Source organism: Petromyzon marinus, chromosome 6 (genome assembly GCF_048934315.1).
Source record: "Petromyzon marinus isolate PM22_M1 ecotype Great Lakes invasive population chromosome 6, UKy_Petmar_22M1.pri1.0, whole genome shotgun sequence".
Classification (NCBI taxonomy): Eukaryota; Metazoa; Chordata; class Hyperoartia; order Petromyzontiformes; family Petromyzontidae; genus Petromyzon; species Petromyzon marinus.
The window spans coordinates 7,156,133-7,170,849 of NC_133672.1; the positions used below are offsets into that span (position 1 = coordinate 7,156,133).

A 14,717-nucleotide genomic window follows, 5' to 3' on the forward strand; every position below is an offset into this window, starting at 1 on the left:
GGACGTTTCATAGTTTAGTTTTCATAGTTTCATTTATTTTGGTATAGCCCTGTGAGCCATTCGGCTCTTGAATCGGGTGCAACCGCAACAAACAAAAAAAAAACAAAAACATGAACAAGAAAACATCTTAAAGTGACTTTGTGCATGTGCAAACAGAAAATCCAGAAAAAAACATCAAAATATTCCTGAATTAGCACCGTACACCAACGCTGTGTGCAAAAATCCCAGTGGGATGCAAGTCAAACAACAACACCAAGAAAACTTAGATTAAGGCCATCAGTCTAACTCCGTACTACAATAAACAAAAACATGGCCAAACCAAAAAACTTTTAGAAATCACCAAAATAAAGCCATAAATGCAATGTAACAGTGCTCATAGGAACTGTGACCGAATTTTTAACAATAAACTACATAAATAACATATAACACCAAACCCTAGAGCCACAGCTGGCTGCATGAGTCACTCCACAAACAACAGGCGCATCAGTCGGAGTATCACATGTTTCAAATCACCTTTAAGATCAGCACACTAAATAAAAATACAGATAATACTTTGCAGCGGTCATCCGGAGCGAAACATTTTATTTTATTTTAGGCCACTGAATAGCAGTGGCAGCTAGGGGTGTACAACTCCTCTTGAGCAGTTTTGAGTGAAGATCTCATAGGTAGTGATTCAAGTTGCAGTTTATTGGCAATAGCATTCCAGACCCTGGGGGCATCAATAGCAAAGGCCCTTCCTCCGGTTTTTGTACGGCAACAGGGAATGTGAAGCTGGTAGATGAGCGAAGACCTGAGGTCAATTTGTTCTTTGAAACAGAAAGGAGATCCAGCAGGTAGTCTGCGAATTTTTTTGTAAGTACATCGGGAATAAATAAGATCTGGTGTACAAGCCGTCGAACATTAAGAGATGTTAAGTTTGACCCAATGTAGAGATCACAGTGGTGAGTCCTATATGGGCAGTTCAATGTAAATCTTAAGGCCGAGTGACGTGGAGTGAACAACGCAGCAAAGTGGCGACGCGATGTCTTTGCCAAGGTTGTGTCTCCACGTAAAAAAGTGCGAGTGTTCATTTACAACAACCCACACCGTGTCTGGGAGTGACTGTTTTTTTTCTCTCTGCAGTTATGGTTCAGCACAGGCAAACTCCGGACCGGTTTCGACATTCGTGCTTTCTTATCCCAATGCTGGTGAACTTCCAGACGTTTATATCCAAGGACCCGTGCACCACCACGACCGCCCCCCGGTGGCGGTTATGCACGCCCGTAACCCGGCACTGTGGAGGCAGTGAGGGTTGGTGGATCACGCAAATGTTGCGAAACTCCTTTCCCGTGGGCGTCGAAGTACCCCATATCCTTACTTGGCCAGGAGAAAACGGCACAGCAAATTGTGGACGAATGTCACCTGTCCCTTCTGTTTGAGTGTTGCCCCCTCGCACGCGTTGGTTTTCTCCGGGTGCTCTGGTTTCCCCGCCCCCCCCCCCCCCCCCCACATATAAACACGTAATTTTGCTGAAAACATCTTTACATATGTAGTGTAGCACAAGTCGGAGACGAGGCAGTCGCAGGAGGCACCTTCTTTTATTGTAACACCCTTCCGGCCGTTCACACAAAGGATCGCCTCCTCTCTCGGCCACGTGGCCGTACAGCCTGGCCTAGACACAACCCTGACCGCGTCACACCAACGGCGTTGACCGACACAGCCAACCGCTGTCCGGCCGCGCAATTATCGGGCGAAAGCGGCGGCGACGGCGAGACGAGTCCACTCCCAGAACCGTCAGTCCGGAGCTCCTCGATCTCCGCTGCTTTTATCCTACTCGGCGTGGCCTGGCTCCGCCCTGGCCGCGCCTCCCTTCTCGAACCCACTAGGGGGTTCCAGGGGCTTCCCGATGAGGTCTTCCGTGACCCTTACCCCAGTTCTTCCGCCCTGCCGGCACACACACCCGTGTATTTGCTCGACGGCGTGTGCGCTAACTGTCCACCGCAGTTGCCGCTGCTGGACAGCAGTCGGCGCTGTGTTACTACACATATATAGAGGACCGCAGAGCGTGGACGAGTGTTTGCGCCGGTCCATTGCCTGACTGCCTTCCCGTTTGTCTGTGCTTCCTCCTCGCGCTTCTGAATCGTTCTCTCTCTGAGAGGGAGCGAATACTGTGTGTGCTACAAGTTCACACGATGATGTATTATTATATTGGCCGAAAGTTCATTTTCAGAAGGTCGTGTGGCTGGTTGGTATTAAAAGAAAAAACATTTGATTGTAGAGAGACATATGGGAAGGAGACGTACTGTCTGTATTTGTTGTGTAACATTATGTTTTTCATGAAATTAAAGTGATTAATGACCGTAACATGGAAGCCCTGCAACATTTACTTTGGTGTGCTGCTATCACATTGGATTACCGCGGACCTAATGGGCCGTGTGTGTCGGGTAACCGGATGACACGTGCGGATGACACGTGTTTTCACTGACCTGATGTACGCATTTCAGGGCGTTCATGTATACATGAGGGTATGCTGTCACCGAACAAGACATGGCACGCTTAACATTTTAAAGTAACCTTCTTCCATGTTATAGTTCTGCCTTCCCAAATAGATTGTTTTCCACTTTAAGTCATAATGCATTTCTTGGTTTACAGAGCGTTATCATGCAGATTGCATCTCAAAACGCTGTGGAATTTGTCGCGCACAGAGGCACGAGTAACTACAGACGCGCCGGATGGCAGCTAGAACGGATGCCAATAATTGCCTATGGTTCTGTGTTCCTATATTGGGGGGTGTTTGGATAACTCCATTAAACAGTGTTTGTAAGCGTGGAAAAATATCGGAGTCCGCGGAGAAAACCTACGTGTGCGAGCGGGGGGTAACACTCAGTCTTCTGCACAGATTGAATACAGATGGAAATTAATACAATTGCTGTACTTCCATACCCTGGCAAGCTCGGATGGTGACGACTCCGTGTGATCCAACAACCCCTTTCCCGATTCGAAGCTTTCGTGACTGCAGGAATTACTCTTTGGTTCTTTCGGTAAAGTCACGTAGAAAGAAAATAAATGTAAACATTAATAATAGAATACCATAATAATAATGTATTCTATTATGATTGAATTTCTTTAATTTATTTTCTTTCCACGTGACTTCACCAAAAGATCCAAAGAGTAACCCCTTTCCCCTTCCCTCAAAAGCGCAGGGATCGAAGGCCACGTGCAGCAGCATGGCCACCAGATTCGTGGGCACATCCTTGCTCTTTCATAATACAGCTCTTTTTTGGGGGGTTCGATCACGTAAATATATAAACGTGTCGTTAAACCCGCCGCCACCCGACACAGCCAATTAGTAAGGTTTGTCACGTAAAGATAACATACCACTTCGTCACCAGTACAGCACACCGGTGTGTTGGAGAGCAAAGCCACAACATTTACAATCTGAGTGCGACGTTTCGCCAGTATTTACAACTAGCTTCATCAGGCGATAGCCAGATTTGTGGAGAAAACCTCCACGTTGAGCATACGCGCTCTTATTTGTACCCATTCTCATCGCTCGCGGTTTCGTTGTAGAACACGCGCCTGACTCGCGCCTCTGCGAGGGGCCTCGTCTGGGAAGATGTCGGGACGTGGCCGTCCTCGTGGTTTGGCCACACGAGCCACGTGTGGCCACCCTGCAATGCCCCCCCCAACCCCCCCCCCCCCACCCCGTGTCGTTTAAGTCGGAGCCACTTCTGCCCCGCCCGTGAGCTGGGTGGGCTTTTTGCGCGGCAGTAAACGTTATCCAGCGCTGTCCTCCAGACAGTCTCGTCCCTTCACCTGATGAAGGCCGCTTGTATTGTGGCCGAAACGTCGTGAGAATATTATTGTGTTATTTTATTTGATCAATTTATTATTTTATTCTCATTCTACGTGACTTTACCCGAAGAACCAAAGACGAGTTATCGTTATTGTAGACTTGCGTGCCCCGTAAAGCCTCGCTCTCGAGACTCGTTCAGGTGGGTCCTGCCAAGTTGTCGCGGGATGAAGCGGATGTTGCAATGCGCTTCTTTGTCAAATCAAGTCATTTGCGGTGAAATTCGTCATTTTTTTAAATGACGGCGCGGGTTCTGTGAAGAAGACTGCGGGTAATGTGCAATAGTCCACACACACCACAGGATCGAGTGATGTGTTTAATTACACTTTCATTAAGAACACCACATTCCTGCAAATGTCCTCTGCTCCGTATTTTGAAAAATAAAATATCCCAACGTATCTGGTGCCCAGAGTGCTGTGTGTGTGTGGTGCGCTCGGGGCGAAGCTTGCAAATATGCCCGTAGCTGGATGTTTAATTGCGTCTGTCTATCAGCACGCCTTCAATAACTGCCTCTGGCCAGAGTGAGCACTCGAAAGCGGATAATAATAATAACAAGATAGCGCCTCTCTTAAGCCCGACGCAAACACTAACGGGCAGCAGGTGCTGCGGATGCTGCTGCTGCTGACACGTGCTCGCTTCAGACACGACGCACGCCCCTCGTTTGTTTTGTGGCAGCTGCTCTTTTCACCGCTCACATTGGGCCCCATTACCAAGGTCGCACTTATCAAGTGCAAATAGTATCGCCAACAATTCACGCTGAAAGGCAATCTGCGATACGTCCACTGATCCAATATCAAAAGTGAACAACAGGATACGCGGCACAATTACATCTTTATTAAAGTCAACCTAAATATCTTGCACATGCGTGTATTCTGTAACGTTTTCCAACGTGTGATTGTCTTCCGGAGTATTTTTTGTCGTAATGAATGCACGCTACCTGCTATGTCATACGTATGAGAAACGTTACAGAATCCATGCGTGTGCGTGCTTTTTTTTCTGCCTTGGTTTTAGTAAACACGAACTTTCGTTAGATATCATCACGATGAACATTTGGCAGATTCTCTCGTAAGCTCATTTCCTGAAACGTCACCTATTTTATATTTTCTCTTTGAGCGCCACACCGTGTGATTGACGGATGAGAGTTTAAGTGAATTCTCCAGGCCCGGCTACGTCGCATCACTCGAAGCATCACAGTCGCTGGTTGTTCTTTTTTTCACTCCATATTTTCCAGAATGCTGTTAATCTGACTCGGACCAGAGATCATTGGTGGAAGGCACTACCACTTGAGTGCAACATACGCCTATCAATAATAACCATATTCGCCCGTAATTATACACAGCTTCCGGAATATGATTAAGTCCTGGATTCTTAGAATGATACGAGCTTGTTTTTAAGTAGCGTGAGGACAGAAAAAGGCGAGATGGATATTCCATGCCAAAGTAACTTCCGGGACAGAGATTTTAACTGTTCTGGACTCTTCCAGCTGACATCAAGCACTTATTGCAATTCCGAGTCGCCTTGTCTCTCGCTGACGGCTGGAGCTGAAATTAAACCATAAGTACTCACGCTATCACGCTCATAGCGCAGTGCTTTTATCACGAAGGAAGGCACTACTTCTTTTCAAATACACGGTCTGCAGTAATGTATCAGTAGGAGGCGATGTTGCTATGCGCAAATCCCATATCGAGTAATGTTAAGGTAATTTTTCAAATTTGACAGATTCGGACCGTGACCCCTGCACGCAATGGCCCACTGCTCTTTTTCTAATGACGCCACTGGATCGTTAAGATCCACTGTGAAGCAGACGGCGTGTTGAGTTACTGGTTAAACACCAGCGGTGTTAACCCGGGTGGCCCCGGAGCTTGAACCGCGACGGGCGGAGATGGGTGGAGACTGAGCTGAGCCCATGGGGCTTCAGGGGTCGCGAGGTATATTAACACGTGGCGCCGGTCGCGTCGCGCTGACGAGGGCTTGGAGGCGGCGAGGAGGATGGCTGGCGTGGCCGTGCTGTGCGTCTCGGCGTGGTTCATCTCTCTCTTTAGGTAACAGAACAACAACAACAACTGACTTAAAACTTTCGTGACTGCAGGAATTCATATTGTTTGGTTCTTTCGGTAAAATCACGTAGATAGGAAAATGATAATAAAAAATAGAGTGATTTTTTTAAAGAATATAACAACAACGATAGAGACCACACTGCGTCGTCGTATTCCCATTACCACACCCATACTAGACAGTTTCTCTCACAATGATGGTATGTATGTAAGTCTCTACTGGTTGTCCTATAGGTAGCCTCGCCCCCGCCATATGACTGTGGAATGTTGAGCACCGGTTCAGGGCTGTTGATAGGATATGGGCGTTGCTTTCATGGTAAATTTTTCCCCAGGAAATCACTGCCTTTTTATTTGTTTTATGATGGGTTTTTTGGGTTGTATTGCGTATTTTTGGGCACGATATCCGACGTTTCGCTCCATGTGCTCAGAAGAATCTTGAGGAACTGAACATTCCGCTCCACCGTGCCCGCATTGGAGCTTCTCCAGGAACCTAATTCAAACGTCGGACATCATCCCGGGAAACACGCATGTCAACCCGAAAACGCATCACAGAGCTATACGGCACAATCGCGAAAGGGCTACATAGGCCTGTAGTGTTGGTCATCAAGACATCGTTATTACTACACGTTTTTAACCGTGTATTAAATCTCGAGTTGTTTAAATGGGCGGAAAAAAGTGCATTAAGTTGGTATGCTCCGGTGAATGGAGAGGGTAAAGCAAACCCCATCTGAGACATCACTGCGGTGACGAGATGTTAACTACCTCGCCTGGTAAACAGGGTTCGATCCAGATCCGGACGCGCTGTATATTTGTAGTTTGAATGTCTCTCTCCCCGTGGTCGCGTGGATTTTTCTCCGGGTCCTCCGGTGTTTCTCTCCCAATTTAGAAACGTGCGTTTAAAGTACTTCGCTGAAATACATTTCTACACGGTGAGCCACTTCGATGAGCTATCATTTATGGCCAGGTCGCTTCTGAAAAAATAGCTATACAGCTCAGTGGGCCTTACCTGATGAAATAAAAAAAATGTTTAGTTTATGTCTGTCAAAGTGACTACAAGTCACCAGAATGGGCCACAAATTGTAGTTACTCTTGTTATGAAAAGTGGCATAAGTGATAACGTGACATACCCTTCGTGGCAATAACAAACTGTGTGCAATGATAACATTAGAGGGAAAATAAATTAAAATTGGCTATGAATCCCGTGAGTGGAACACCGCAGGGCATGTGATGCCATTTAATACAACCAAAATAAATGATCAGAACATTCGCCTCTTTCCCGTATCTGTGTCTCCACGTTCAAAAGTACATACCACTTTATATTTGGAACATCCCATCGGCCACACGGCCTCCTGGGAAAGCATTTTGTCTTCAGCTGCATTGGTTTAACGCATTCAGTGTCTCATCAGCAGATACAGGCTTGCTTGCATTTGCAAGTTGAGTATGGGAAGGAGTGGATGCGAGGAGTGTGGAGACGTCGCAGCCCTGCGAGGTGGCCTCGGTGTCTCAAGAGTTGTCTTCTGCAGTAGATCTCAACGTCTAATTTCGTGGGCCATTGCTCGGCCGCAAGGCCGTGCGTGAGACGTGGTCCGCTCAACTTTTGTAGATACAACAGTTCTGTTTTGTTGCTGCTGCTACACAAAACACGACAATTATCCCTGTCCATTGCACAACTCTTTATTGTAAGTCTCAGAAACACAAGTTAATGTATATATAAATTGTACGGATTTTTATTTAACTTTTTTTTTTACAGCCCCTTTGGAAAACGTAGTGTTCATTTGGAAACATGTTATATTAGCGTACATGCTTACTCCGAGAGTGTGATCACTGTGTGAGCGTTAACAGTGGTCACTGTGTGAGCGTTGACAGTGGTCACTGTGTGAACGTTGACAGTGGGTTGAGCGGGTCCAGCAAGGTTGAGTACCACGGTTTCTAACGCGTGTGTGTGTGTGTGGGGAGCGGTGGTGTTGCGGTTAGCGCTACGCTGCGCTACGAACCTGGCGACTGGGGTTCGATTTCCCGCTCACGGCCACCAACACCCAGTGACGATCATTTGAACCGGTCCTGGGCCTCCCCTAGGTCGACTCAGCCTCAAATGAGTACTTGGTGCGGTGTGTAAACATCGCCACTGGGAAGACAAAGGCGGCCGGGCGTGGTGTTGGCCACCCACCCCCTCGCGTGCCGTGCCTTCCTTCATAGCACTTGCCCCAACAGTCTGTTAAACCTACACGGTGGTCGAGAAGTTCATGGCGGCGGCTACGGATGTGTAACAGCTCGGTCGCGTCTCTTCCGAGTCTCCAGCCTCTCGGCCCAGGCGCCTGGGAACTCGAGCAACAACAACAACAACAAACCGTCGCCCTTCCTGTCCATGGACAACGTGATCCGCGACACGGGCTACGACAGCCGCATGCGGCCCAACGTGGACGGTGAGAGAGAGGAGCCGCTGGCCTCCCGAGTGCCGCCGGATGAAGCTCGTGTTATAGAGGGGCCCTATATTAAAAACAAAACATTAATATTAAAACACACATTTTTTGTAACTTGCATAGTAAAGTAATGTTCTTTTTTCATTTGCTATACAGCCAGATCATACGGCAAATCGCTAACCTTAAACACCCAGTCGTTCATAAATGTAGGTGGTATAGTACTATAGTAATAGAGCAAGTGTAGAATCGCTGAACTGGAGACTCTTTGAATTTTTGAAGCTTTTAACATACATTTGTTATCATGTTACAGTGTGATATCCGTTCTTTTTCCATGAAAAACGAAAGTACACTAAAAAATGTTAATATCTTTTTGAAGCACCCTGTAATTGTGTGCGCTTGGTTATGAATTTGTTTTTATTTATTTTCTGTTTGAATGGTAGGGCCTCCCGTTGTCGTAAACTGCAGCATTTTGGTGAAGGGCTTTGGGCCCGTCGAAGAGGCGACCATGGTGAGTCGGGAGGCGGTGACGTTCCTTCACGTGACGTATGACGTCACAAACATTCGCAATGTACACAAACTCCGCAATATTTTTTCGCGATCTGGACTCAGTGGGATCTTATGTTGGTTGCGCGTCTCCTACTGTGAAGCGATGGTGGTAGCGACGAGCAGTGGCTACGATGATGCCCTTGGCCATGATGGCGTTTCGATCTCAATGGACGTTGTTGTAACTCCACGTATGCGTTCGTTTCTTTGAACGCGTGCCGTCCTCAGCGAGGCTGGAATATGAGCCACAACGTCTTCCTCGGGGTCGACGCACCCTTTAGCCACCGTGGTGGTGTTGTTATTATGTATGATCAACAAGATTATATATACATACCTGTCAACCCATACAGTTTACCCGTATTATTGTATAGGCAAATTGAGTTTTCAGGTACATACGGCGTATAGCCGTTTCAATAAGGGCAACATTTGGTTTTAGTTTTTTTTTTCTTTTTATTTGTATTTTTAACTTGTGATGGGACTTTGTAGGATGAACGTTGAGATTTATAAGGGTACAGGGTGACCAATAAGGTCTGAATTGGTCTGTAATAAGGTAGGTACTGATAAAGGGTTGACAGATATGTGGTGTCCAGTGGATGGTGATGGTGAACGTGGTGTTGGTAATTAAAACATTGCTAATGACGAACGTCTTTAATAAAATAACGGTGGCCTTATTATTCCCTAGGATTACAGCATCAACATTTTCCTGCGTCAGACTTGGAATGACCCCCGCATCCTGAACGTCTTGAAGAGCATCGAGTACAACACTGACTTCTTGGATCTTGGGAACAGTTTTGTTGACTCCGTGTGGAAGCCTGACCTCTTCTTTGAAAACGAGAAGAGTGCAGCCTTCCACACCGTCACCACGGACAACAAAATGCTGAGAGTGTTCAGAAATGGGGACGTGTTCTACTCCGTGAGGTGAGCTCTCTGGGTGGGAAAGACTGAGGTTTTTGGCATCTGGCAAATAAGGGGGGGAATGTATTCCAACAATCGTCAGAATGTATCAGCTGGTAACTGGCCTGGTGGCTCAGCGGTACAGCAAGTGGCTCGCAATTGGAAGGTTGCGAGTTCAAATCCTGGTGGGGCTAAGTCAAACTTTATGAGAATTTGAACTCTAGACCTTTCCACTTAAGAGCCGGTCGCTCTACCTCTGAGCTACCACGGTGGCGATGTCCTCTCCTGAGATGACAGTGCTGAGTGATCAAGGCCAATTTAACTTTTAAAACCCCAACCATTTATTGAACCAGTTAAGATATGTAGCCAAATTCATTTATGGGAGCGTAATCCTGGAGCACCAAATGCAATTTTGGTTATGTTGTCGGTTTAAATTCAGATAAATAACCGGTTAATTTAATTTTTTGTGTCCTGGCTTTGCTTCGGTTCATCTCTCTGATGAGTTTATCAACCCGGGATTTGAATTCGGAACCTTCCGCTTGCAAGCAACTTGCTCTATCTCTGAACCACGCGGTCGGAGTGTGCTATAGTGGCCATGCACACTTATAAAATAACGGTCATTAACCTTCCACCCGAGGCAAAAGCACCACCACAAAGGTTTAAAGAGGGAAATTATGTTAATTTTGTCCAAGAAATACACTATGTTCATTGAATCGATATACTAAGTGGATCACTGTCGTATATATCTATGTTTATTTTATTTTAAATATATGTATACGTTTGCCATGTGGATAACATGTTTTCTGTGTTTCAGATTGTCTCTCGTACTTGCGTGCCCCATGAGTCTGGAGGTTTATCCCATGGATGCACAATATTGCAGCATCTATCTTGAGAGCTGTGAGTGAAAGCACATTAAACAATATATCATCGCATAGCAGGTGGCCGGCTGACATCGCTGAGATCCTGGGTTCCAATCCAGGTTTTAGTCGCCCAGTCATGATTCAAAGTGGGTTCTCAGGTGAAACGAGTTGAGCCAAATTAGCCAACGCAACTAATTTGGCTAAATTCCAGCCCTGAAATGTAGATATCGGTTTCACTGTCATACGATGAAAGTTACTCTCGTATGCAGAGTGGGTGGAAAAATACTGCCCTCTACTGTGTGGAGCAGAGGTCACTTGAAGGGACCTCGGAGGTAGCTCTGTGATATCCGGTTTCCCTCTCTTCACACGCAGCATCGCACTGCTCTGCGAGATGCATAATGGGTTCAGCCGTCACCTGACGCGATGGCAATGGTGCAATTGGGATCAAATTGCGTAAAAATTGCAAACGTTTTAAGAATGATATGTGATTAAATAAACCTACATTGGAGGTGGCTTCATGGCCCAGAGCAATGAGGTGGCACCGCTGAGTTCCTGCAATTAAACTGGGTTCTCATGTGTAGCGAGTTGAAAGTCCCTATCCAGTTTTCGACTAGTGCACACAGAAACACCGTAACATAAACTTTGGTTTGTCGCTTCATCTGGCCTCTTCCAATTTGGTCTAATCCAGCTCGGCCTATTCCAGCTCGGCCTTTCCCAGCTTGCGACTAACAACCTCCACAGGCCACGTGTACCAAGTGTGGATGCCAAACGTCTCACGCTTTTAGGCACTTTCTCTGACACATGGGCTGTTGCATGGGTAGCTGCAGAGGTCCCAATAAAATGTCCTTGTCTCATGACATGAAGCCAATAGCAGAATTGGAATTATTGGTAAACATAAAGACACAGCTTCACGCCCTCATGAAACGTTATACTCCGCTTGTGTGAGCTGCTTTGGCTGCCCTGGCTGCTTCTGGCGAGGGGCTGCCCTGGGATTCATTGCTGGGCCCCAGTTTCCTCATCCTGGGGTGTGTCCTCGTGTTGTTTATGGCTCTCATCAGTGGCATGACTCAGCGGAGGCCGCTCGTTGCGGAAGTTAAATTACAGAGCAGCCGTCCTGTTTAATTATGCGTATAAAATAAATACACTCCTTCTGCTTCACGGTGGACGTTAAAGGTTCCGTGATGCCATTCGTAAGAGGAAACCGTTGTGCGCCAACGTCATCGTCAGTTTTGTTGAAAATAACCCCAAAATGACATCGTTGGAATATACGTAGCATCATCGTCCCCTTTTACGATGAAATCCGGTTGAAAAAACCGTAACTTTCATTGTGCACTTTCAGATGGATATACAACGAATGACCTGATATTCCAGTGGAATGACACGGAGCCCGTGAGTTTCGGCGCTGGCGTTTCAACCCCGAAATTCACACTCTCTAACGAAACGTTCCTCGGTGAATGCACGAAGGAGTACACGTACGGTGAGTACGAAGCAGTTCGTTCGGCTCAACACGACAAACGTGCACGGGGATGAACGTCACGTCGTTTGCTTTTAACCCAGCGGTACTCAACATTGATGGCATCAAGACCGTCAAGACCACGCACGGGTCCCCACACCCACCTTCCCAACCCCCTTTGCCCGCCCAGGATACTTAAGCCAAAATACACAGACATCATATGTCCATGCCCCTATTCACTGCAGTGTTAGCGAGGCTGTCACTTTATCTCATGTAACTTAACCCTTAGGTTCTCACAGGTAAGTAATATTGAGCCATGTTTGATTTTGTTTTCCCACCTATTTTGGCAAATATTATTTTTTTAATGTCTCCATGTTTTTATTTACTGAGAGAGACAGATGGAAATGCAGCACATGACCCAGGGAGTATGACTTCCTGGGTCATGTCCTGATAATGTTTGTCACAAATTAAAACTAAATGTTGCTTATCTAATTTATTAAATTGGTTGTGAGAATTGTTTTTCAACTTCCCAGTGAGCTGAAACGGTGATAATCGGCGCACTCCTAAACGCTTGTGCTCTAGGTGTACATTGTTTGTGTTTGGCCTTAGTGTTGGACCTTAACGACAAGAATTTGGTTGGATTGTTTGTGCGACCTAACCCAAAAATAAGTAATTATTTATGTTGTGTATTTGTGAGCTTTGCCGACATTTCCCGAGCACAATCGAAATTTCCACCGCTGCTTGAGGACTTTAAAGAGCAGATTAATCTCTCCACATACATGTTTGAGCAGGAAATACATTGTGAATTTTTCCTTTTGCTTATAATTATAAATTGCCCATGGTGAGATCGACGTAAAGATGCCGATAATGATGATGCCATCTGGCTTCTTACAGGTACATTCTCCTGCGTCAAGGCCACATTTTTCCTGGACCGAGACATGGGCTACTACCTCATCCAGGTCTACATACCCAGCTGCCTCCTGGTCATCATCTCCTGGCTCTCGTTCTGGCTCAACGTGGAGGCCGCGCCGGCCCGCGTGGGCCTGGGGATCACCACCATCCTCACCGTCACCACGCAGATGACCTCAGCGAATGCCGCCCTGCCCAAGGTGCTATGTGATTACGATACAAATCAACTTTACTCGTGGCTGTTATGAAGATCAGGGCCACCCAGAGGAAGAAGGAGGGTGGAAAGGCAAAAGAGGAAATTTGCCCTGGGCCTCACACAAAACAGGGCCCCACAACGTGCTTGTGGATGGTAGAATAAGGGGCCCTATGTGACATATTGCCCTGGGGCTCGAGGAACCTCTAAGGGCCCTGATTAACCCTTTCACATTTCGATGACGTATGTATACGTATGTATACGTCATCAGTTTTTAGTAAAAAGGCCATGTGGAAGGGTGTGTGGTACAGTTTGTCGACAGTTATCATAGAGTGTGGTCGTGTCACTACACTTCTCTGCAGTGAGTACAATGTATTTAAATACAGCGGCACTATGATTTAAAAAAAAGAAGAAAATTCACGCTAACCGCTTGCTTGTTCACGGGACCTACCCTGCAACTTGCAGACGTCTCGAAACGGGGAAGGGTGAAGATGTACGATGTGCCTGCCAAGGGTGTCATTCTCTAGTGGGGTTTTTCCGGGTCACTGAGGCCCTCGAGCTTCAGTGTCAGGACAGATGACCTCAACAGATGACCTCAGTTGTTTTGCTGACCGCTTCACACGCTGGGGCCTTTGGGCCATGTGGTCAGTAACTGTGTAAAAAAAATGTCCATTCCAACAAAGCACAGAGCCACTCCATCCACACCCACATCTCCACTTACATCTAAGTGTATTTTGTTTAGCCAGGTGGTAACTCAAGTGACCAGGGAAGTCTAATTTGCCAGAGTAACTTGGGTCACCAAAATTACAAGAGCAATAATATAAATACAATAATACGGCAACTAGAAAACAGTGGTAAAACAACCACATAACAGAGGGGATCGAAGCAGTACACAAACACGAATAAATAATAAATGAAAGACATTTCTTGAAACAAAATTCAGCTCGGACAAATACATTAAAACAACCGTTCTTCGTAAAATTAAGTTACAGAAACATTAAAAGGCGCAAAAGCCTACGAGTTAAACTCATCAAGAGGCGTGTTGAGTGATTATTTGACAGGTATCCGTCAAATACAAAGAAGGCAATTGTGAGAATTGTGTTGGTTTAACAATACGCATTGTGACTTGTCCTCCCAGGTGTCCTACATCAAAGCCATCGACGTGTGGATGGGTGCATGCCAGGTGTTCGTATTTTCTGCCCTACTGGAGTTTGCCGCTGTGAACATGGCCACCAGACGACACGGAATCAGCCCCAGCCATCACGACGGCGACCATGGCACCAAGGGAGAGGTGGGGGGTTGTTTTGCAAAATGTTACAAATACGTTTCAGCTTCCGATAGAGTGGAAGCGACATCGGCACGCGAACGTGTCCTCTGTCAGGCGGCCACAACGCCATAGGCCAGAGAGGGATTGTCGGTCGCAGGGCAAGCCCGGGGTTTTTTACACGAATAGCCGTCGAGATGAGAATAATGCCACGAGAGTGCACGTGAGTCAAAATAGAAATGTACGGCAAGGTGTGTGAGGCGTGGTGTGTTCATGTCCCTGTGTAGGTGAGCGA

At 46.6% G+C, this 14,717-nt stretch overlaps 1 protein-coding gene across 1 annotated transcript; it reads left to right on the forward strand.

The window, feature by feature from the left end:
* The first annotated feature begins 8,171 nt into the window (after nucleotides 1-8,171).
* LOC116939741 (glycine receptor subunit alpha-4-like) lies at nucleotides 8,172-12,385 on the forward strand. The gene is made up of 4 exons (XM_076064952.1): nucleotides 8,172-8,309; nucleotides 8,747-8,814; nucleotides 9,532-10,640; nucleotides 11,943-12,385. Exons 1-3 carry the CDS (start codon nucleotides 8,252-8,254, stop codon nucleotides 9,769-9,771), a joined length of 366 nt encoding a protein of 121 aa, XP_075921067.1. The 5' UTR covers nucleotides 8,172-8,251; the 3' UTR covers nucleotides 9,772-10,640; nucleotides 11,943-12,385.
* The last annotated feature ends 2,332 nt before the right edge of the window (nucleotides 12,386-14,717 follow it).

What these genes read in the sequence shown, in the direction of transcription:
- LOC116939741 (XM_076064952.1), top strand. Translation starts at nt 8,252, where the DNA reads ATGGACAACGTGATCCGCGACACGGGCTACGACAGCCGCATGCGGCCC. An exon ending in CATGCGGCCCAACGTGGACG is followed by an intron (nt 8,310 to 8,746) that starts GTGAGAGAGAGG and finishes TTTGAATGGTAG; the next exon opens with GGCCTCCCGTTGTCGTAAAC. An exon ending in CCGTCGAAGAGGCGACCATG is followed by an intron (nt 8,815 to 9,531) that starts GTGAGTCGGGAG and finishes ATTATTCCCTAG; the next exon opens with GATTACAGCATCAACATTTT.